This window comes from Miniopterus schreibersii (genome assembly GCF_964146895.1).
Source record: "Miniopterus schreibersii genome assembly, chromosome: 17".
Classification (NCBI taxonomy): Eukaryota; Metazoa; Chordata; class Mammalia; order Chiroptera; family Miniopteridae; genus Miniopterus; species Miniopterus schreibersii.
The window spans coordinates 5,186,398-5,209,671 of NC_138117.1; the positions used below are offsets into that span (position 1 = coordinate 5,186,398).

Consider the following 23,274-nt stretch of genomic DNA (forward strand, 5'->3'; position numbering starts at 1 on the left):
ACAAAAAACCCCAACCATTATATAAACCAGGAGAGCTGATGCGCGGTTTCAGGATTTGCCTGTAATTGGAATGGAACGGGACGGCAGTCTTTTCAAGCCCACTGTCTGAAATGGAAGGATGCCTCCCTGCGTGGACTACGCCTGCTTACAGAACATTAGACTGCCCTTTAGAGTTTAGATTTTATGTACAAGAGCTCCCTCTGCCTTTCCCCAGTTTACTGTGCCACATGTAAGGCATGCTGACACGGAGCAGTTTTCCCCATTTCCCCTTTTACTCACGTCCCAGGTTCAGTCACCAATAAAATCCCAGTCTAAGGGATGTAGCTCACTCCTCTAAAGGAAAGAAACAGTGAGAGGGAGGCCAGGGAAGGAAGGCCTTTGATTTCCTTTTTTAAAAATATGTCTTTATTGATTTCATAGAGAGGGAGAGAGTAGATATGTTTCGCCTCTAGGCTGTTTCATTCGAGATGAAAGGCCTCAAGAGGGGCTTTTGCCACTGCAACTAAATGCTTGAACAACTGGAACTTGTTTCCCACCTCGCCTTCTCGACATGATATTTTGGGGGCATGGTTAAGTCAGATGCACTTCAGGGGTGCAGGCTTCCCCCCAGTAGAGAACTGCCCTAGAGTGGTCTTGAATTATGCTCGTAACCAACTGCGTTTTGACTTTGTGGTGTTACCAAATAACCTCAAGTACCCTGGGTTATGGCACGTAGGTAGGGAGTTGGTCTGGGACCGGTTTCCTAAAGAACACGTGTATTCATGCAGACAACTGTCACTCCTTTCGGCCACCTTTTTCCTTTCAGCTCTAGAAGACTCTGACGGAAGTCAGGACTCCCCAGCCGGGGAATCGCCAAGGACGGTTCCGCCACCAACAGGTACATTTTAAAAAACAGTGTTTTCAGAACCTTCGGTGGGTGCTTCCACCATGGTTTCCCCCCAGACAAAAGTTGGAAAGAAATGAAAGATGTGAATTAGAGCTTTTTCCCTTCGATCAAACAGGAAACATTGACCCCACCCCGTAAGCCGTATTCACCAATAGCCTCTCTCAGTCTCATTGCCACAGTTTCCCCCAGTAAAGTTGTCCCGCACGCTAGGAACACCGCCTACCTTACTCTGACAGCTGGCGGCTTTTTTATACCACAGCCGTGTTAAGCAGGTTTGACTTCACTTTTCTCTCTCTTTACAGAATCTGAGCCAGTCACCGTAAATATCCAAGACCTACTTTCCTGTTCTAATTTTGCAGTGCAACACAGGTACCTGTTTGAGGAAGACAGCCTTTCACGGTCTGCGCAAAAACTGTTCCATTCCCCAAGATCTTCAGGTAATTCCCAGTAAAACCCTGCTGCCGGTTAGCTGGTAACAGCCTCCCAGCTCGCCAGCGCGCTCCGTGTAAAGGGGAAAGGAAAGGAGGAGCTGGGAATAAGACGGGGAAAGGAGAACGCAAGTGGGAACTAAAAACTAAACGAAACTGAGTGGTCTTCCCCCAACCCACGAAAGGCCGCTTGGGTGCTGGGCGCCCTTTCCTGGGATTTACTGGGTCTGGTGCTGCAAAGTTGGCCCGACCTGTCACTGTGGCTCCCTCCACGTGCTGACAGCCCTGCTGTTGCGCGTCTGGGAAGCGCAGTGGGCTACAGAAGGGACACTTTCCATCTGCTTTCTCAGGAAGCCCTTTGGACGAGAAGCCTGATCAGTGCAAATGTGAAAACCTTCTAAGGTCGCAGGACCTCGCAACTGAAGAAGTAAGAAAATTAACACAACGCTATATCCTTTTGTAGCGCTGCTGCAGATCGCAGATGCTCAGGGTGCGGGCAAAGCCGCCCCCGCGTCAGCGAGCTCCGGGAAAGCTGTCAGCAGCCCTACGGGTGTCAGCGCCAGGGCCAAGCGCTGAGTTGCTGTCTGCTGTTCCAGAGGGTTTAGCAATAGAGCCAGCCAGCCAGTCAGCACACAAAGGAAAGAGAGACATATTTAATGAGCTCCCTCTCTGCTAGAAAATGGAAGATTTTTACTGATCTGATGTGTACCAAACGTACAGAATTAGGAGCAGAGAATGTTATAGAATGAAGAGGTTTCAAACTCCAGCTAAACTCCAAACCTTTCTTTGGCCCCAGCCCGCACCGAAGCCACATTTGGTCAGTGTTTAGTTTCTAGAGGACTGGGGTTGGGGTTTTTGTTTTGGCAGCAGAGATCTTTTGTATCAGCACTCTAAGATGAAACATTCCACCAGGGAACAGCAGGATCCAGTGATTCATTAAAACAATATTACACATAAAAGGAATGCTTTGGGATAGTGGAGAAGCAGGGATTTAGTGCTTTCACACACCGAACAGCCTGCCAGCTGCTCTGAATGTGTAATTAATTAGCCAGCTTACTAAAGCTGGCTCATATCTATCTCAACATGGATCAATCAGCTAGTCAATAGGGAAATGGTTTAATTCACAACAATCTCTGTGCCAGTGGGTTTATAGAATAAGGAACAGCATATAGCAATTCCCCTTCTGAAAACTGGAAATGTCCCCTAAAAAAATAATCTGACAAGTGATTAGTACAGGTGATGAGTCTGGGCTCTCATTCTGCCACCCAGGGGGCGGGTGGGAGGCATTAAGGAGCCTACAGGGAGGAAGACAAATGCTTATTGGGATGCGCCTCTCCTCTCCCTTCCCACCTCAACCCTGAGGGTCTCCCTCACAAGATGGTAAGGACGGGTTATGTAGGAGTGTAGGTCGCCAGTCTTCAAGGTTGCTACCGTTTGGCCATACCTGCCAAACTCCCCATCTCTCCTGATTTTATATCTTACTGTTCAAGGTCTATTCCTTTTTTCTCTTCACATTACCAACACTGTCAATTCTGGCTCATAGAGGTGTGCTATGGCAAACTAATTTATAAGCAACAGAGGCAAGATTAGAAATTAAAAAGAATTTGAACCAAGCTATCCACTTTGATGTTTAACTCCAGAAAAGATTGTGTCTTGGTAGCAATGTGTTAAGTAGTTACTATAAACTTACAAGTCAGTGTTTAAAAATGCTTAACAGAAATGGGGGGGGGGAAAGCCCTATATTTAGGACAAATTTTTATGTACGTAAATGAACTGATATTTAAATGTAAATAAAATTAGCGATTCAGATTTCTCTTCCTTAACTTGAGATATACTAGAAGAAATGACACAAAGAATGGAAGCCCTGGAAAATCGCCTGAGATACAGATGAAGATTGAAGTATTCCGTATTTGTATGTCATTGTATCAAGGATTACAATGAAAGCAGCTTGGAGCCCCAAAGCTGAGGTGATTGTTAATCCTATAAGGTTGTAAACATAATTAGTACCGAGAAAGCTGGTTTGTTATGGTACAAAGGCAAAAACTAGATGCTAACTTGTGTAAATTTAATGAGAAAAAGAATCCTTCAGAATCCTAAATGAGTTTACCAAGGGAGAATAAGCTATGCAAGATACCCTGTAACATACCGTGGACATGATTTGCTTTTGCCAGGTCCTGCCTTAGAGCGTTGCAATCCCATCTGACTACAAAGTCAAGTTTGCATGGTCTTACTTATGTAGAACACTGGCTATAAGAAAAGCTATTTTTTGTATTGGACTTTACCTTGATATATGTATATGGACATATGCATAAAATCATAGGACATGTACTTGTGTAACAAGTTGGTTTCTAAAATACAGTATTAAAGTTCACTTCAGAGAATGGTATTCTGTGTAAAATTCTTAGTTTAACTTTAAATGCAAGGTATGTAAACATGAGATATGGCCAATATGCATTATGAAGAAAATGTTGAATCTCACTGGTAATCAGAAAAATGCAGGTTAAAACAATAGCTTGGCAAAAATGAGTATGTTTGACTAGAACACGTGTTGGTAAGGATGTGGAAATCTGGGGCTCTTGTACACTGCTAGTGGCAATGCAAATGGTTAGTCTCTTTGGAGAATGTCAATACCCAGTAAAACAAAACGTACACAACCTTGAACTCTAGCCACCACATTTTAGCAGATATGAGACATATACAAGAATGGTGCTTGAGTTTACCAAACTAACAACTCAGAAATAACCTGATCACCAGAAGGATAACTGTAATTCGTAATATGCAGTGACAAAATTTGGAGTGGGAGGAGGATATTTCATTTAATTTTCTTTGCTATTCAGATTTGGAAGATTTAAACTGAACTACAAATTCCAATTCTTTTTTGGGTTTTGAACCTTACTGCCTCTCAAACACATTCAAATATAAAATGCCAACAATGTCCTGAGACTGGAATTATTTTTAAGTCTCTTAAAAATCCAATACAGGAGAAGAACTGTGTGGAAACTGGGATTTATAGCTCTTAACTAAAAGTCTTGCCACATCTAGCTGCCCCATCCTCTCTAATCCTACCTTCAGGAAAGTGTACTGAAACAAAAATATATAAAAACGGAAATGAATGCAGTTTTTACACCAAGCTCTGGCCAATTTTATTAAAGAAAAATTATTCCATGATTTACTTTTCACCAGTCTGTTCTGGCATGCTTCGAATGATATCAGAATCACCTGGAAAATAAAACAATAATTTCACAATTCATTTAATGGCATCTGGTAATCATGAAATTAGCAGTGGTTATCTTCAAGTTATTGGACTAGCTGTGCTGTCATTTCCTGACGTTGATTAAAGTCACCTAGAGCCAGACATTTCCCACTTAAGATGCATCATATAAATCAGACTTGTTTTATTACCAGCATTTATAAAACCAGACCCAGGGAAAGAACTAGGTCTGGGGACACATGCATGGTCTTAATATAGCGAATGTTTAGCCTGCCCTGATTATTACAAAATCAGAACAGCGAGAATATTCGCAATATTTTATGAATTAAAAATTCTTAAGTTCAGAACAACATGATGTGTACAGTTGACCTGGTACAACTCAGGGATTAGGGGTGCTGACCCATGTATAACATAAGTTGGCCTTCACACAGATTCCCAACCACGGATTCAAAATACTGTCTTCGTTCTGTAGTTGGTGAAGCCACAGATGCGAAATCCATTGAAAGGAATCTGTATATGTGACCCATGAAGCTCAAACCTGTGCTGTACAAGAGTCAGCTTCTTTCAGTCAGTTTTACCCATTTACGCAGCCAGAAAAGGTTACTCTCCTCTAGTCACCTGATCATTCTCCTCTTTGATAATTTCACCTTTTACCAAGGTCCTATTTACAATCTCAAAGTAAAAAAAATTCACTTATAACAAAGCCAATGTACTGACATTCATTATCACCTCTATGTGAAATAAGGATATCCCTTAAGATATCCAAATTCTCACCATCTGAACTCAGGAACCAAAGACATTTGTATAGCAAATACTTGTATTACGTTATAAAGGAAAAAATGTGTAATTTAAGAAGCATACCTGGGTCAATGATAGACAGTGTGCATACTCTGTAGTATTTTCCACATGCTGTGCCCAATTCAATATTATTGCCGCTGTAGTGATGGACACCAGTCTTGGCCAACATGGCATAGTACTCTATTTCAGATTTCCTTTGGGAACAAAAAAGGGCAAATAAATGCCATACCAAGTGACTGACAAGGTATTTACTACTTCTCTCATTAGTTTTAATGTTGGTGAGGCCTTCCAACAGTAAATAAGCCAGTTATTACTCTTAAGAACCTATTATATCCATTGGACAATACAAACTATCCTTTCCTTGGATCCCTTAACAAGAGATGAGACAACCAGCAAAAATCTATTGAACACCCACATTTAAGATGGCATCTATGCTCATGGAGAAGACAGAAGGGTGCAAAATCAAAGCACTATTTACTCAGCATTCACTGCATATCAGACATTTCACATAATTCCCGTAATAACCTCTAATCTTGTTGTACTCCATTTATTTTAAACTAATGAAGAAATTGAGACACAGAATAGAAAGTGGAGGATTCAGAATTCAAACCCGTATTACCTTTAAAAGATGATCCATTTCTATCCCCCCCATGCTGAATCCTAGATTGGGAGTGATTATCACTTACCCACAGTTAACATTTGTAGCAACGGAGTAGGTAGATATTAGCGGCTTTACAAACTTGAAGGGAGTTCTAACAGAACTTTGCTCCTACTCAGAGTGTGGACCCACAGACCAGCAGTAGTGTCATAAGGGGATTGTTAGAAATGCATCACCTCAGGCCGCATTCCAGATCCCAAATCGGAACCTGCAGTTCACTCGTGACCGTGCACAATCACATTTGAGAAGCACCGCTATAGATAGCGGGCTTGGAAGAAATGTTTGAAATCAGACCAAACTCTGGGATGGGATGGAGGAGAAACCACTCCGGAAGTACATACGCCCCATAAAACGCCATGCGTTATGCATTACCATCGAAAATCAATGTGGGTAGGGGACTGATCCCGGCTTATGTTCTGTAAGATCCATATTTTTTTAACTTGTTTACAATACCCACTAAGTTCAATTTTAAAACAGTCAAGCAAAAACTGTGCTGAGAACCGACATAGTAGGATGAACTAGGTGATTCTAGGACGGCCTGCAACTCCGTTGGTAGCCCGAACTTTTTTCTCATCTACTCTTCTACCCTAAGACAAGTTCATACAATGAAGCACTTTGGAAGCGTCTCAAAGCTACAAGAATGACCACAGGCACGGCACAAAATAATGTAAAAACAAATTACATGTGTGCTGCCCTCAAACTTTTGACATTCTGTGGTTTCTACCGCTTGTGCCACATTCGTCCCCTAAGGTTAAGCTTCCACAAGGAGAAAACACGCTCGGGGGGGCTGGGGGTGCGAATCCAGAGCCAACCACCGCAGTAGCAACCGTATGTCACTCTGTCAAGTGTTCGCTTGTAAAACGGGTTCTATAAAACGCCGAGTCCGTGCTGCCCGGACTGCCAAGTTTACACTCTGCACGCTCGCTCGGGGCGCGTTCGCGGGGGAGGACCCACGCTTCGGGGCCCCCCCTTACCTCAAGGCCGGACAGTTGTTCGCGAGGATGACCAGCTTCGCTTTGCCTTGTCTGATCATCTTCAGAGTCTGCTTGTAGCCCAGCACGTACTTGCCACTTTTCATAACCAGCTGGAGCCTAGAGTTGATCGACTCCAGCGACTTTTTCTACAAAGCAAACATCTGACATGTACCTGAAGGCCTTGCCTGTAACCACCTCCAGACCGGACCATTCATAAAACCTCTGAAGGCGAGGACCCCAAGTCACTGAGTGGCCCTCCTCGGGTTTCTTTTGGGACCCTCCAAATGCCCCGGGGCGTGCTGTCTCCCCGGCGTGCTCCGATCTGCCCGCCCCGGCCGAGACTCGTCTCCCCACGTGAACCCGCTTCCTGCCCGGCCCTCACTCACCGTCTTCTTTGCGGCCACCATCTTCCTGCCTTAGGTGCGGGACGGCCCCCAACCTAGAACATACAGAGAACAGGACAGGAAGTTTAGGAGCCGGAGGTCCAAACGGCAACGCGATGGCTCCCCGCGCGGCCTGAAACTCCACCGGGTGGAGCCCACTCACCGAGCGCAGCCGCCAAGATGGCCGGGGAGGGAGAAAGGAAGTAGTTCCCACAATGCAAAGCTCTTCACTGCCCAGCCGGGATCCGGGACCGGAAGCGGAAGCAAGTAGCAAGCGGAAGAGGCGGGGCAAGAAGAGAAGGTCCGCCGCCGGTTGCTATGGGTACCGCTGGGTACGACGGCGGCGGTGCGGGAAGCTTGGCCGGGATGTGAGCTGCGGGCCTCGCCTCGCTCCGTTATTCCTGCTTCCCGCCGCCCACCGAGGAGCCGAGGACGGTCAAGCAGGTTGGGAATCGGAGAGGCGACCGGAGGTGAGGCGCGAGGAGCGGGGAGGAGAGGCGGCGGCGGCTGCACCGCGGCCTTAGGGCTGCGGGGCTCATCTCTGCCCGGAGCCAGGCTCTTGGGGGGATCGGGAGGTAGCGGGGCGCCTCCCGCGGGCCCGCCCTCCGCCGGGGGTGCCGCCCTCGCCCGACGCGCTGGTTCCTCCGAGAACCGTGGCGCCCAGCGCCGGTTTCCCGAAACCCCCCTCTCTTTTGGCCGTGGGAGGGTCAACTTGTGAGCGGAATTGGCACAGAAAGAAAATTTCTAATTGTAAAAATCGTTTTTGTAGAGCACGCTGGACCTTGATGTAGACGTCCCGTTCCGCATCATAAGTAAACCAGCCTCGTGGGGAAGCTGTTTCGTATGTTGTCGTGGCCCCGGAGGTCAGGACGGGGAACCAGAGGGCTAACTGTGACCTGCGCCGGGCACTGTGCCGGATGGTGCGGGCGGGAAAAGGGGGCCCTGGGAAGGAAACGTGCGGGTGATCCGATGGTCAGCTCCTAGCTGGGCAGGTCGTGGTGGGCAGTCACGCCGCGCGCGGGCCTGTAAATCCTTCGGGACTGCCGCCTGCCGGCCAGGGAGGGAGGCCTCTGAATGAAACAGCCCTGCGGACACCTCGATTTCGGGCTTGCAGCCCCAGAGCTGTGAGAAAAAAATTCTGTTCGGCCATCGCATCTGTGCACCTCGTGATGGCAGCCCCGGCACACCCACGCAGGTCATAACATAACCCACCGGAGGATGTAAGAACTGAGTGTTCACTGGTACAAGTGAGTAATACAGGGAGGAAACGGGAAAGGGCTCCCTTTAAAGTAGAATTCAGAAGGAGCAGTGTAATGAGAAAAAAAATCACCATTTCATCAGCATCATGAAAATAATTTTTCCAGACAAGGATATTAATATATTGCCGAAAGGGGCAGATCAGTGTTTGATGAGAAGGGAGGGTATTCACTTAAAGTATCTTCCCCCAAAATGACAGAGTAAAAGTGGCTCCTCGGTGCAGCAGCCTGGCGGGCGTCGCCTCCAGGACGCGCCTCTCCATGCGGACAGCGCGGTGCCCGGTGCCCGTGCGCCGGCCCCACCGCATCCCCGGCAGCGGTCGCGAGGAAGCGGCAGGTGAGCCCAGACGGAGAAGTCTGCGAAATGAATGGCCTGTAGTCTTTAAAAACGCCGAGGTCATGAAGCCGAGGCCCGGCTTCAGATGAAAGCAGACTAGAGAGAGTACAGCAGCCAAATGCAGCGTGTGGCCCTGGGCCGGACGGCTGGCCCAGGTGGGATGTGAGTGAGGGGGTGTCAGGTGGCACCGTATCAGCGTGAGGCTTCCCCGCGTTAACTGGCCTGAGGCTAGGTCAGGTTAAGACCGTCTGGCATATGGAGCGCACCGGACCGTAGCCCCTGGCCGCCGTCGTCCCCTCCTCCCCGCAGCTATTTCGTGATGATTCAGGTTCCCTCCGCGCTCTCCCAACACCATTTCTATTCCCGCTTTCCTCCCGGCCTTCACTGCCCGGTGCACCGTCTCCTCTCCCTGCCCCGGCCCCCGGCCCCGCCGCCTCCGTGCGCTGCAGGCGCGCGGCCCCCTTTCCGCCCCGGGTGCGCGCCGCAGCCTGAGCCCCGCTGTGCGCTCGCGCTCGGGAGCCGCGGGAGCCGCGCCGCCGGAGTTGGAGGAGCGTCTGTGCTGCCCCGCCGTCGCGCGGGCTCCGGGCTCCGGGGCGGGTGCCGCGTGGGGCTCCGGGCTCCGGGCTCCGGGGCGGGTGCCGCGTGGGGCTGGGACGGGTGGCTGCGCTCGCCCGCCGGCCGCACTCCTCCCGCGGCGCTCGCCACGTGGGCTGCTTCAGCGGCGCCCTCGGCCTGGCGGGCGACGGCCGCGGGCCCCCAGCGGTGAGCGGGGACCGGCCCCGCCTCCGGCCGGCGGGAGCTCGGGATTACGGTCCGCTGGCTCCCCAGGGGCCGAAAGGTGCCCCTCGCGCGCTCCCGGCCCGGCACGGGGCGGGCTCCGCCCTGAGCGCAGTGCGCCTCCCTTTCGGGATCGGGGCCAGCGCTGCTGTGACCCAGGGTTGCGGTCGGCGTGCGCCCCGACGCGCGGGGCCGGGGCCGACGCTGGGGTTACCCCGCCCGCCTGTGTGCTCGCGGGCCTTGAACCCCTGACGCGGCGAGGTGCGCCATCTCTTAGACAGATGGGTCATTAACTGCCCTTAAAAATACGTGCTATTTAATTTAGCCAAAGTACGAAACTTCGGGTTGTATAAAGGTGCACATTCACCGGGAACCATTTGTTTGTGGTCGTAAGGGGGGGCGTCCACCCGTTTTCTATCAAGACCACCCCGCCTGCCCTTCCGTCAGGGTTCCAGCATCCGCAACGGCAAAGGTGCAGAAAGCACCGAGGGACAGTCCCTGCTCGAATAGCGCCCTGCACTCCGGAGAGTCGGATACTTTCCCCCGTCCTTGGCTTAGGTGTTTCTTGACAAATACGCACGTGATAAAAAGTGGCCATCACTGAAACTTATAAAGAAATCCAGCAAGTATATTTTGAGCGTGAAGTATACTGTGTAATAGTCAGGTGCTCGGCCAGATGCGGGAGATGCGAGTGACCCCCCCCCCCCATCACCATCAGTGACTGCTTTAGGAGGTGGAAGCGACAGACAGTAAACAAGTTAAACGAATGATTAAGATGCTCCTGGCAGTGGTAAGTGCTGTGAACAGAATAAAAGCAGGTCAGTGAGGAGGGTGACTGGGCTTTACAGCTGCCCCGCTTCTTAGATTTGGAGGGGGGCAGATTGGAACATCACCTCCGCCCGCAAGTGTTCGGCAGCAAGAATGTTGTTTTTCTCAAACCGTGTTGTGGGAATGTGGGTAGTCAACACTTTTGTATGCACTCATTTAAAAAAACGTTAATTTTTAAACCATAATACATACTGAGTGAAAAAAAGCAAACCAGACAACTGTATTCAGAGTGGTATTAATATGAAATTCACAATCAGGCAAAACTAAATCACCATTTGTGTGCCTAACTTCTATGTGGCATAAGTGTAAAGAAAAGCAAGAATGATTAACACAAAATTTAGGACTGCAGTTATCTTTGGGGAAAGTGAGGATAATGGAACGAGAATGGCTCATGTTGGGCCTCGAAAGTATTGCTGGTGGTCCTTTCTTAAACTGGACTCGTAGGTGTCAATTTTATTATTCTCAAAACCCTAAGTTTTAAATTACACAGCTTCTATGATAACTATGAAATAGTTAATAATAAACCCGGTTTGATGGGTAACCTAATTTCAGGTGCGATCGTAGACAAATTTCATCACCTGTCAATATTTTTCTAGGCACATTTTGGTGGGGGAGGTGTTTGTCACTTATTGATTTTCTTGTCTTTATAGTTTTAGGAGATACCAGTTAACTATGAGCAACACTTTTTAATGGAAGGGGAAACTTTCCACTTAAGGTTCTACCACAGACTGCAATACTTCCTTAACAAAAAGATTTAAATTTTATAGGGCACAGAGTGTACCAATCTTCTTCCCCTCACCACTGCACAGCTTCCCTGATTATTAACATATTTCATTAGTGTGGTACATTTGTTATAGTTAATGAGCCAATGATAACACATCGTTACTTAACTAAAGGCTCCAGTTTATATTAGGCTTCACTCTGGGGGTTGTATGTTCCATGGTATTTGACAGTTGCGTAATGACATGTATCTGCCATTATAGTATCATACAGAAGAGTCTCACTGCCTTAAAAACTCCTGTGCTCCACCTACTCATCTCTCCCCTACCACACCCCAAACACTTGGCAACCACTAACTTTTTTTTTTTTTTGCCTTTTCCAGAACGGCATATAGTTGGGATTATGCTGTTCGTAGCCTTTTCAGACTGACTTCTTTCACTTAGCAACGTGCATGTGTCTTTGTGACTTGATAGTTCATTTCTTTTTATTGTCAAATAATAGAAAGCCTCTAATCTCATCATTGCTATGTGTCAGGCATTCTGAGAGCTTTATACATATTAAATTATTTAATCCTGGCAACTTTATAAGGCAGGTATTAGTAATATCCCCATTTAACAGATGAAACAGGAGACATTTTATAGAAGAAACAGAACAGAGAGCTTAAGTAACTTGGCCAAAGTGGTGGAGCAGGATTTGAACTCAAGTGCTCTGGCTTCAGAGTCCATGCCCTTAACCACCATACTCTACTGCTTCAAGCAGAAATGTCTAAAATTTCAGCACCTAACCTTGTTTTATCAATTCACAGTGCCATACTCCCCAACTCTGCCTACTTAAGAGACCTATACTTATGTTTTAGTAAATTAAGTTATATAAGTAGCACACACTTTTTGACCCAGCACAGTACTCTATATGATGATTAATAATTATTAAATCCTGCTAAATAGTGACAGCTTTTTTGAGCCTTTGCTGCATGCTAGACACTGTTACGTGCTTTTCACACACATCATCTCAATGCTTACAGCAGCACTTTGAGAAGATGCAATTATTCTCTCTCAGGAAACTGAAGCTTAAAGAGGTTAAATAACTAGCTCAAGGTTAAAGAACTAAGTGGTAGATCTGGGCCTCCAACACCCTTAGAATTACTCCAGAATCTGTGCTCTTAAAACTGCCGTTCTTGTCTGCTTTTAATATTATCCTTTGGTTGATGAAGCTTTTCAAATTACCGTGACATTTCTAAAATAACCTGAAAAAATAGGTATATGTAAGGATGTTGTCTGTATGTGTCTGTGTAAGAATATTATGGCAGTGTTGCTGCAGTCTGATGTGGCCCATATGACATTTTGGTCAATGACAGACTGTACATACAACCATGGTCCCATGAGATTTTAATGAGCTGAAAAATGCCGACTGCCTTGTGAAGTCGTGGCTGTCCTAAGGTCGCGGAGCAGTGCATTACTCGCGCGTTTGTGGCGATGCTGGTGTCAACACACCCACTGTGCTGCCAGTCGTATAGAAGTGTGGCACAGTGTGTATGGTACATAATACTTGAAAATGATAATAAATGACTATACTGGTTTATGTATTTATTATCCATACTTTTTTTTTAAAAAAAAAAACCTTACCCGAGGATATGTTTTTATTGATTTTAGAAAGAGAGGTAGGGAGGAAGGGAAAGAAACATGGATGTAAGAGAGAAACATAGATCGATTGTTTCCTGTACAAGCCCCAACCAGTGATTGAACCTGCAACCTTTTAGTGTACAGGATGATGCTCCAACCAACAAAGCCACCCAGCCCAGAGCTATTATCTACTTTTTAATCTGAATTTTAGAGTGTACTCTTTCTACTTATAAAAAAAAAAGTTTGCTGTGAAACAGTAGCTGTGTTACACTGGCAGCAGCCTCATACATCTGGTGTTTATCCCGTCTCAGTTGCCTTGTTTTCTCTTGAGTTTGATTTACTCTCACGTTGTACATGCTGTACAGGCTTGTAGCCTAGGAACCATACACTTACCATATGGCCTAGGTGTGTAGTGGGCTGCACCATCTAGTTTGTGTAAGTGCACTCTATGATGTTTTCACAATGACAAAATCGTCTGATGACGCATTTCTCAGTACTTATCTCCATTGTTAAGTGGCACATGACTGTAATTTTGAAAACAACAAATTGTTTGGAGAAATGGTTAAACCACCTAAGGTATATCCAAGACAAAAGGACACTCTGCTACAGTTTTAAAAATGGGTAGATTATGTATATTTATATGGAAGATGTTCGAGACAGAAGAAAGTATCTCTAGAATAATACATTTGTACAATAAAGTTCCACGTATGTAAATAAACCAAAACCAAACTTAGAGGATCAGGCCTGTAGTGAGCAGGAAACCATCTGCTGGTTATACTCAAACACTGGTTCTCTTTGTGGAGCTAAGTGCAATGGTGAGTGACTGAAGGAGACTTTTACTTTTTAATCTATATAATTTTGTGTCGAAATTTGTTCCACAACATGGAGGTATTCATGTAGTAGCTGTCTAAAAATGTTAAAAGACTTTAAAAGAACAAACACAGAAAGGTTACACATAGTCTGATTACAACATTGTAAAAATGTACGAAGTCACAAGTAAGTTTTGAGAAAACAATAGTTGGCATTTTAACTTCATGGTTCTCCATCTTTAGTTAGGCAATGTGCTCTAACATACAAACTAAACCATTAAGAAATAAGTGAACAGAATCACACCGCGGGAGATCTGTGTGTATTTTATTTCCATTAGAAAACATTAGCATACAGAATTTTGGTCCACTTTCTTCTCTTCCTCTACCATTCAAACCTACATCCTTAGTTTTACTCCAGTAAAAGCAGAATCGTACATCTGACATGAGAATTAAACATTGCACAACATTAAATTAAAAGGATTTAACTGAATCAGGTAAACTCCTCTTTCCCACATCCAGTAATGAATGTGCATAAGTGAATCTATCACATCAGTAATTGGATTCATCATCTCACTTTCAATTCATGTTCAATTGCCCTTATTATATGGTATTTCCATAATACTTCAGATATTTTAGTGAGTCTTACAATTTCCAGCACTGATTATAAAAATTAAGATGTTAATTTAAAAACAGCATTAAAATTCCAGGCTAAAGAACACCAGGCTCACTTAGAGTGATGCTGTTGAGAGGGGGCCTTGGACAGCTACTGCTTCAATCTCAACACGACCTCCCTGTAAGAAAATAATGAAGCACTGTTTATATCATATTTTACAAATTAAGAGAGCTCCATAATACCTCCTAAAACAGCAATTTAACATTAAAAAAAAGTTTTTATTGGTTTTAGAGAGAAAGGAAGGGAGAGGGATAGAGAGAAACTTCGATGAGAGGGAAACGTCATCGATTGGCTGCCTCCTGCATGCCCCTTGCTGGGGATCGAGGCCACAATCTGAGCATGTGCCCTGACCAGGAATCGAACCAGTGACCTCTAGGTTCCTGGGTCGACACTCAACCACTGAGCCACACTGGCCACACAGCAATATATCATTTTTAACATGAAACTTTTCAAAGAAGAAAGGGAGAGGGAAACATTCACTAAAAACCTATGACAGGCCAGGTTACTATGCAAATCACGTTCATATACATTAGCTCATGTGACTCTCACAGTAGCTCTATCAGACAGGTGTTCTCTCAGTTCAGAGATTGACACCCTGAACCTTAGAAAGGTTATTTAACCTGTCCCAGGACACAAAGATCAATAGTAGAGGTTCAAACCCACATCCTGTGATTCCAAGTTCAGAGCTCCTTCTGCTGTACCCAATACCTTAATAAGTTTGATATACTGATCATTCCAAGTAACAACCAATTAAAGTGATTAAAATAACCACTCACAAATCTGGCTCAATTTATATACACTGTCGCTGCTATTTTACTTTTTCTCACAATTTAAGTACTCTGATTCTGTTGTGCTCATGTGTGGCTTTAATTTTTAATTTTCTGAATTTGTAAGACTAATTTTAAAAATTTCTTAGGTTTCTTAATTTTTTCCCCCATGCATGTAATATTGGGTGTTTTCTTTTAGACTTTAAGTCTCTGGAAAGCTGGGGCTATTTCTTTTCTTTTTGGAAATGTCCTGCTATAGGGCTTAGTTTGTTCTATTCAGAAAACAATGTAGAAAGTAAAATTGTGTACATTAGTCATCTTAAAGTGTACTTACTTTAGGCAAAGCAGCAACCTGGTAAGCAGCTCTCGCAGGAAAATTACTCTTGAAATCTGAATTTTAAAGAGTTTCATTTTAGTTTTCAGATAATGTGTTGTTACTCAACTCTGTGTAACCTCAAGTCTGGAAAGTGCTTCATAGACTTCTTCGTTCTTAGACGTAAACAACATTGAGAAAAAGAAGCTTACATTCATATTTGTCTGATAAAATACTTTGCCATATGACTCCTATCATATATTTAATACTTTTTAAAATGTCTTAGCTTTCTGGGGAAAAATGAAAACACTCCTGTACTCTGATAGTTTGATCTTATTTGATATGAGGGGGTTTTGTTTTAAAAGTTACACCTGTAAAAGAATTCTCTAAATAGGGAACAGCTGCCCGTCTCCAGCAGCACTCTCACTGCTAACCTCGGTTTACTCCCGCTGTTTATCAGGACGGAGTCCGTAAGGGTGCGTTTTCCATGTTACACCTTGGTCTCATCTCACCCCCTGGTAGGGACACCCATTCTCCCCACTAAGACACCATGTTAATGACATGTAGATGACATTTACTGAGAGCTTATGACATACCTGCATCTGTTCTAATGTGTTTACATGTTGTATTGATTCATTTAAGCATCCCAACAACCCTACAAGGTTTCATCCCCATGTTGTATATGAGGGAACCAAAGCACAGAAATGTTAAGTAACTAACCAGCTAATGATCCTGAGAGTGCCAGAAAAGAAATGGTAGCTGGACCATAGCATAGCAATAATAAATACAATCTGTGTTTAAAAAAATTATTAGGAGCGCTTAAAAAGCCTGATAAGGGTGTAACAAAATTAAGCTTTAGGAAAATGGATTTGGAGGGTTGTAGCATATTATTCTAGAGAATACAATAAAAAGGTCTTGGATCTTTCTCATGGAGGTACACTACATGTGTCCAATCAGACTATCTGTTCTTCTAGGATAAGATCTATCACCACTTCTTGAGCATTTCCTTTCACTCTTAATTCATAGTGCACACTCATGAAAGCTAACAGATTCATTTCTATTGAAAATGGAAAATGGAAAATAGTTATGAATCCAAATTACTTACACTGTTTGTAGATTTCATTGACAGTAGTGAAGTCATTTATGTCAGCCAGCAAAACAGTTGTTTTGACCACTAAAAAATACATACATTGTAATTAGGTTTAGCTATTTGGTCTGATCCAAAACATTACTTAAAAAAGTGTATGGTTCTATGACTGTCTTGATTAAAATGGAAATGAAATTAAAACTGTTTTACAAAGCAATGAAGATATGGCATGACATATTGCCGGATGCCACGTGTTCTTCAAAAAGAGCAAAGAAATGTTAAACAGAAATGGAAGTAATATCAGGTTGCTCACCGTTACTGAAGTCACAGCCGGCAGCTTTCAGAATTTCACCCATGTTTGTAAGAGCCTGTGAACCAAGGCAAGAAGGCCTAAGGCATGGATGTTATATTAAAGCTATACTCCAGCTCAATCAATTATCTTTCTTTTTTTTTTTTTTTAAATATATCTTTATTGATTTCAGAGAGAGGAAAGGAGAGGGAGATAGAAACATCAATGATGAGAGAGTCATTGATCGGCTGCAGCCCGCAACCTGGGCATGTGCCCTGACCGGGAATCGAACCCTGATCGGCTGGATCCCAGGTCGACGCTTAACCACTGAGCCACGCCCGGCCGGGCAATGATCTTTCTAATACCTCCTTAAAGAGCTTATGTAGCAGAAAAATTTCCCCTTTTTAGGAAATTCTCTTTCTAGGCCACCTCTAACTAAATCTAAAACAAACTACTAGATACATGCAACTGAATTAAAATGAAAAGGTCTCCAACATAATTTGTTACATGATGAAATAGAAGCAAGATGCAGAGTGACCTGCACAATAAGTTACCATTGTGTGTGTGTGTGTGTGTGTGTGTGTGTGTGTGTGTGTGTGTGTGTATTTATGCTGGTATAGGCATTGACTGTCTCTGGAAGGACAGGAAGGAAACTGAGGAGGGGGGAATAAGGGTGGGAGGCATATGCTTTATATAGCTTTTGAATTTTTTGCCATATCTGTGTGCTACCTATTTAGATTAATTACTTTTTAAAGAATAAAAATATCACCAATATTATAATGTGACTAGTCAAGTGGAGAGGAAGAATGAAAACATACTGCATGTAATCTTTGATATTTCTCTCTTACTAACAAATGCTGACTTTTACTTCTGTGGTGGTGGGGTTGTTTGTGCAGGTCAGTGGCCCTGATTTAAAAAAATTTCCCAATCCTCTTGGAAGTGGCGAGGTGTTATCTGATTTCAGATTTAAAGTCACCTTGGAAGGAACAATTGTTTTTGTTGTTAAATGATTCATTAAATTTCCAACTTTCTACTGACATAAAATTGTCTTAAATCAATCAGTAAGTAACTTAAAAAGCACTGATCCTGTAATCTCTCTAAAGCAAACCAGCCAAGTGGATTTTTAGTACACCTTAACATTAAAAAGTAGTAAAACTTCAAATGTGGAAGTGGCTTACTTGTTTAGCTTCTTCTTTCACCCCTCCTGGCACAAGCTGTCCACTGGAGGGGTCCATGCCCAGCTGTCCTGAAATGTAGATGGTCCTGTCGACTAACACAGCTTGACTGCAACGAACAGATAGATTCAATATAAATATATAATGCATTGGTAAAAGAGTTCTTTGCTGGGATACAATAAGCACAAAATGTAAAATTACAAAATTGATAATTAACTTCATTAAAATGAAAAACTTTTGCTTGCTGAATAACATCTTTAGGAAAATTGAAAACACAAGTCACAGATTGGGAGAAAATAACCACAAAACATATATCTAACAAAGGACTTGTATCCAGAATATATAAAGAACTCTTATAACTAAATAATACGAAGACAACCCCATAAAAAATGGGCACATGAAGTGTATCCAGTTTATGTACAGTTTTCATTGTTGCTACATGTGGAGATATATCAGTTTCCCATTGATAAGATGAAGGAAAGTTCACCATGCCATCTGTATTCATGCAGAGTCTAGTTTAAATGGAAAAATATTTTAAAAATGCAATAAAAAAGAAAAAGAAAGGACGAAACTAATCTTGCTGCGAAGACTGAGTGCCCAGGGGTAAAAAGCCAAGCTTTTTCTCGTCTGCCAAGGTTCTTGCCGATGGAAGCCAGGAGCCAACAAAGCTGAAGCCTCTACGTCTGCCCATCCGGAAAGCACGTCGGACAGTGTGTGGACTGTTTTGCTAAGAAGGTGGCCTAATTTGAAAAAGGCTGGACCCTTCCCTAAGTTTGGATTTGCCCCAACACAAAAGTCTTCTTTTACAAAACCTTATAAGCAAGATTAATGCTATGAGAGGAGAGGCCTTGGTGCAGCGCTGAGGTTTGTGAGCCGGAGCGGGACAATGGAGGCCTCTTTCAGGTGGCTTTATGCTTCCAGAATTACTGGCATTTCCCCCTTGTGTCTCTCAGGTCAGGTTTTAAAGGCATCGTTGTGTAAAAGTGACACCATTTTCTTCCGGCGTGTCACCGAGTGAAATCCTGATGCTTCTTGTGAAGCTGGCTTCTCTCCTCGCCTTGAGCGTGCTGACATCACGGAGGGCTCTCGTTTTGTGAGCCTATTTCAGAAACTGGACAGACCGCTGAGCGGTGAAGCAGTGGACAGTGGCTTTGCCATGAACACCGTCGGAGTTCCTGGTAACACCGGTTTGGCAGCTTGGGTGAAGGAAGGAGCCCACGGGCGGGCGCGATGAACCAGTGCTTCGACGTTAGCATCAAAGGCCGGGCGAAGCTCAAGAGACAACTCTTGCCTAGTGTCTCAAAGCCACACTTTATCCCTGGAGTCACCGCCTTAAGAGCGTCTCCTGAGAAATGGGAGTGGCATCTAAAGTTGTTTTCAATTGCAGATAAGGTCACAGATTCTCCAAGGACCAAGTCTCGGTGCCTCCTGGATTCCGATCCCCTGCTGCTCATGGAGAACCGCGTGGCTGGGTGTTGGGCTCCCCTGTGGGGGTCTGCGGGCCGGGCGCAGCCACGGGCCTGCTCGGAATCCTTCTGCCTACTCTTCTAGCTCTGTCTGCTCTGTGCTCCTCCTGATACATTCTTCCAAAGTTTCTGCACGCGTGGATGAAGAAACACGAATATGTTTTCTCTCCCCGCCTGCACAACACGCGGAGTGCTGCTTTCACTCCACGTGCGTCAGGGTCTTTGCATAAGTGTGTAGACGGCTTCCCTGTCCTTTTGGCGATGGCACGTTCCATTGTATGGGTGCACTTTAGTCACACTGACTCCAGTATTTTGCTATTGTAAACAAAACTACATTGAAAACCATCACACACATATTTCCCCTGAGCGAGTAATAAGCCTCTTTCCTGTGAGCCCCAGAGGTCCCTGTGGAGCCCTTCTCACGCCAGGCACAGGGTCCTGCCTCACATGACGGTGGTTCCTCTCATCCCTCCTGCCCCGCGTGCCAGGCTGAGCTCCTTGCGGCAGGGGCAGTGTCTTACTCGGTCTCTGGCTGTGCAGGGCCTAGGTGATTCCCCACACAGTGGGGTCACAGTAACTTCTTGTTGATGTTTTGCTCTCTAACCACTTAGCTTAACTTGGCTGTGAATAAAGTGTCTTTTTTTGAAGACCTGCTGGCTTTTAGTGAGGGTTCTGGAGAACTGAAGAGGGTCAATTTAAACTTGGTACCGGGATTTAGAAAGTCTAGGAATTCTCCACTATCTGGCTTCAGCCCAGCCCACAAATAGGTAACTACTGAGTCGGTTAATGTGTCAGCTTTTCTCAGGTTGAAAAGTACTATCAGCTAACACTGTTTCTATTAACTGTCCTGTGTAGAATTAGGCTACCCTCAGCCCTTTGAAAAGTACCTTTAACTCTGCCCATGTCTGAAATGTAGTTCAAGCCCATATGCATTATCATTAATTAAAAATTTTTTCATACATAAAAAGGAACTCATTGAGCCTCAGAAAATTAAAAGCCCTGGACCTCTGGGACTATCTGAACTATGTGAGTTATTTCTTATAAATTAGTAGAGGTTGTTCACAAAAATGACTGGATAACTCATGCATCCTGAGCATAAGAATCCTACTATCCATAGGACAGTCATTAGGCTCCAGAGAATTTTAAAGTATATTGTTCTACATCCAGGTCAAAGGGTAATAACACTCTTCAAAAGCATCCTAGTAATAATTCTCACATCCTTATCTATGCCACCTGGATGATCACTTCAACATTTCATGACTATTTGGTGTAGCAAAGTGGAAAGAACGCAATAGCAATGTGCTGTCGAAATCTCTCAAGGTTCTGTCCCAGAGTGTCCCTGAAATGTGCTGAGCTTATTAGCTAATTAGTAACAACACCCCAGCCATCCCAGTGCCAGGGACTGAAAGTTCAACACATCTGAATTCCTCCTGGAGAGGACCCAGATTTTTCAAAAAGTGCACTAAGCACAAAAACTATTGTTTCCAAATGGTTTTAAGACATGTCTCATTCACTTTACCAGGATAGAACTAGTTAGTTGGAATGTTCTTTTTGAAAATTAGTACCATTTCTAGTGGCCTTGTATCATCCTTGGATACACAAAAGCACAGGAGGCACAGTGTCCTGAGAGGTCTTCACACAGTGAAGCTGGCTGATGGCTCTTCCCTTGTCACATGGCATGTTCATTTTCTTTGCTTACAGCTTTACAAAGAGAGTTGACCCCATCTCTGAGTCAGCCAGCAGTATTACTCTCATGCTTGCTTTCTTGAACAAAGTACATACCCGAGGAAGGTGTGCATTCTGGGCTCTATAATCCCTTTGTTTGTTAAGGGTCACTTTTGTTCTGAAGTGAAACCCCTGGGTGATGGAGGGAGGACCAGGGAGGGAGAAGAAAAAGGGGGACTGATTTTTACTTTTATTGAAACACCCCCTTAACTATTCTTACTGTCTTCTCAAATCACTATCAGAATTCTCTTTTAAAAGAGATCTGATCTATGTCAAGAAAAGAGCTATTTTTGATGTGCTCAGCAAAGCTGTGGAGGTAAGCTGGCAGCATGACCAACTCAGCCATTGCTGCCAGTCACCTTCCGACAAGTAAAATGAGAGAGATCTGACCATGTCACTTCCTCTTCAGATGGTTACAGAATATACTTTAGTGAAGAATTAAAAATAACGAAAATTATATTAGGAAAATAAAAGTCAACAAGAATGCATGTAAGATCCAATAGTTTAAAGGTTAGACATTTTAGGAAAATAAAGTCTTTTAAAAAAGGAATTGACTTTTCTATTTAGCAGTGTTTCTGACAAGTGGAAGTAAACATACACAGGATAGACTTTCTGGCCAGTATATGTATATTTAGCTAGCGCATGTGGGGCAATCTTAGAAATGATCTTCATTAAGATTTGTATTTGACTATTAGCCGGAAATAAACATGGGCAAATGAACTCATAAACATCACAAAGCATTTGTGTACATGCTGTCAAAACTAGTTTCCTGGGTAGGTCTGCAGGGGTTTGCTAAGCATCTGTGGATGGGATTTACTCCTTTGAGTCAAGAGAGGGTTAGCCAAACATTATGCTAAATCAGCGATTTTCAACTAGTGGATGCGCAATAATTAAAAAAAAAAAAAAATGTCCTTATTGATTTCAGAGAGAGGAAGGGAGACTGAGAGAGAGAGAAACATCAATGATGAGAATCATTGATTGGCTGTGTCCTGCACACCCCCCACTGGGGATTGAGCCCACAACCTGGCATGTGCCCTGAGGAGGAATCGAACCTCGATCTCCTGGATCATAGGTCGATGCTCAACCGCTGACCCACTCTGGCCGGCCGCAATAATTTTTAAAACATGCAATACCTGACTATTTAGTCAGGGGCACTGACGTCTTTCCCCTTAGATGGTCAATTTTAAAAAATGACAACAGCCAATACAATAACAGCCATCCAGTGTTAATGAATCAAAGCTACACCTATTTTTTTTTTGGTCAGATTGGCAAAACTGTATTTTTGGTGTGCTGCGGAATGTTAGAAATTAGTTTGTGTGTGCCAGGAGATGAAAAGGTTGGAAAGTGGAAGATGACAGTTACCAAGGACCCCATATTGTAGGATTCCGCTGATTATAGGAAAAGTCCAGAACAGGCAAATCTATAGACTGGCTACTGGTAGAGGCTGCCAGGGGCTGGGAGAAGAGGTGCCAGGGCGTGACTGCTGATGGGCACAGGGTCTTTTCAGGGTGCCGATGTTCTGAGGTTACAGTGGCCTTGGCTACCCTGCACTGTGAGGACAGTAACAATCACTGACTCGTATAAAGGGCTGGGTTTTGGGTGTATGTGAATCATAGCTCCATAACGCTGTTAGAAAAAGAAAAGTTCAACACCATATGCCTTCTCCCCGGGGCGCAGCTCCCCGACCCGCTGTGCCCCCGCCCGCTGCGGGCCTCCGGGTGCGTGCCCGCCTCTCCGGGTGAGGTCTCCCCGCGTGCTCCCCTTGGGGGAACCCCGCGGCCACCCCAGCTCTGACCCCGGGGGTCCGCCCCATACGCCCCGACCCCGCGCGCCTGGGGTCCAGCCGCGCTCCACCAGTCGAGTTACCTGTAGGGACCAATGGCCGCTGGGGCCTTCGTGGTGCTGATCACCTTTCTGATTAAGGACGTCATGGTTACTCCGTCGCTCTGCCGGCGCCTCGCAGTCGACCGTCCCGCGCTCGCGCTCGGCTAGCTTCTCCCAGACTCCCCAGCCGCGGGCAGTCACTACGGAGACGCGCCGGGGGCGGGGTCGCTCGGCATTCTGGGACTTGTAGTCACTACGAAGACGCGCCGGG

The 23,274-nt window shown here is 44.8% G+C and overlaps 4 protein-coding genes across 5 annotated transcripts in view; 2 read left to right on the forward strand and 2 right to left on the reverse strand.

Annotated features, from left to right (window-relative positions):
* Positions 1–4,564, forward strand: part of MATN2 (matrilin 2) — a 77,610-nt gene extending 73,046 nt beyond the window's left edge. The window contains exons 16-19 of one of the 2 annotated variants that reach the window (XM_081116985.1): positions 806–877; positions 1,246–1,323; positions 1,665–1,763; positions 3,150–4,564. In XM_081116985.1, coding sequence (XP_080973111.1) covers positions 806–877; positions 1,246–1,323; positions 1,665–1,763; positions 3,150–3,205 — 305 coding nt within the window. In that variant the 3' untranslated portion in view covers positions 3,206–4,564. Of the gene's footprint in view, positions 1–805; positions 878–1,188; positions 1,324–1,664; positions 1,764–3,149 lie in introns of both variants that reach the window. The other variant, XM_081116984.1, reaches the window with a different exon arrangement.
* Positions 4,430–7,627, reverse strand: RPL30 (ribosomal protein L30). The gene is made up of 5 exons (XM_081116987.1): positions 7,502–7,627; positions 7,342–7,394; positions 6,956–7,101; positions 5,387–5,517; positions 4,430–4,533 (listed from the first exon to the last, which is right to left on the reverse strand). The coding sequence occupies exons 2-5, from the start codon at positions 7,360–7,362 to the stop codon at positions 4,484–4,486; spliced, it is 348 nt and encodes a 115-aa protein (XP_080973113.1). The 5' UTR covers positions 7,363–7,394; positions 7,502–7,627; the 3' UTR covers positions 4,430–4,483.
* A 5-nt stretch (positions 7,628–7,632) lies between these two features.
* POP1 (POP1 homolog, ribonuclease P/MRP subunit) overlaps positions 7,633–23,274 on the forward strand; it is a 41,896-nt gene continuing 26,254 nt past the window's right edge. The window contains exon 1 of the mRNA XM_081116983.1: positions 7,633–7,808. The gene's annotated coding sequence lies outside the window, so the exon portion shown is untranslated. The remainder of the gene's footprint in view (positions 7,809–23,274) is intronic.
* Positions 13,993–23,228, reverse strand: RIDA (reactive intermediate imine deaminase A). The gene is made up of 6 exons (XM_081116986.1): positions 23,046–23,228; positions 17,992–18,097; positions 16,838–16,892; positions 16,543–16,611; positions 15,459–15,514; positions 13,993–14,475 (listed from the first exon to the last, which is right to left on the reverse strand). Exons 1-6 carry the CDS (start codon positions 23,108–23,110, stop codon positions 14,413–14,415), a joined length of 414 nt encoding a protein of 137 aa, XP_080973112.1. The 5' UTR covers positions 23,111–23,228; the 3' UTR covers positions 13,993–14,412.

Excerpts from the sequence above, each read along its gene's own strand:
- RIDA (XM_081116986.1), bottom strand. The coding sequence starts at position 23,110 with ATGACGTCCTTAATCAGAAAGGTGATCAGCACCACGAAGGCCCCAGCG. Across the intron at positions 16,612-16,837 it reads CGGCTGTGACTTCAGTAACG|TGGTCAAAACAACTGTTTTG; the intron begins GTGAGCAACCTG and ends TGTATTTTTTAG. Across the intron at positions 14,476-15,458 it reads AGGTTGCTGCTTTGCCTAAA|GGAGGTCGTGTTGAGATTGA; the intron begins GTAAGTACACTT and ends ATTTTCTTACAG.
- RPL30 (XM_081116987.1), bottom strand. The coding sequence starts at position 7,362 with ATGGTGGCCGCAAAGAAGACG. Across the intron at positions 7,102-7,341 it reads TGGTGGCCGCAAAGAAGACG|AAAAAGTCGCTGGAGTCGAT; the intron begins GTGAGTGAGGGC and ends TTTGCTTTGTAG. Across the intron at positions 4,534-5,386 it reads ACTGTCTATCATTGACCCAG|GTGATTCTGATATCATTCGA; the intron begins GTATGCTTCTTA and ends TTTATTTTCCAG.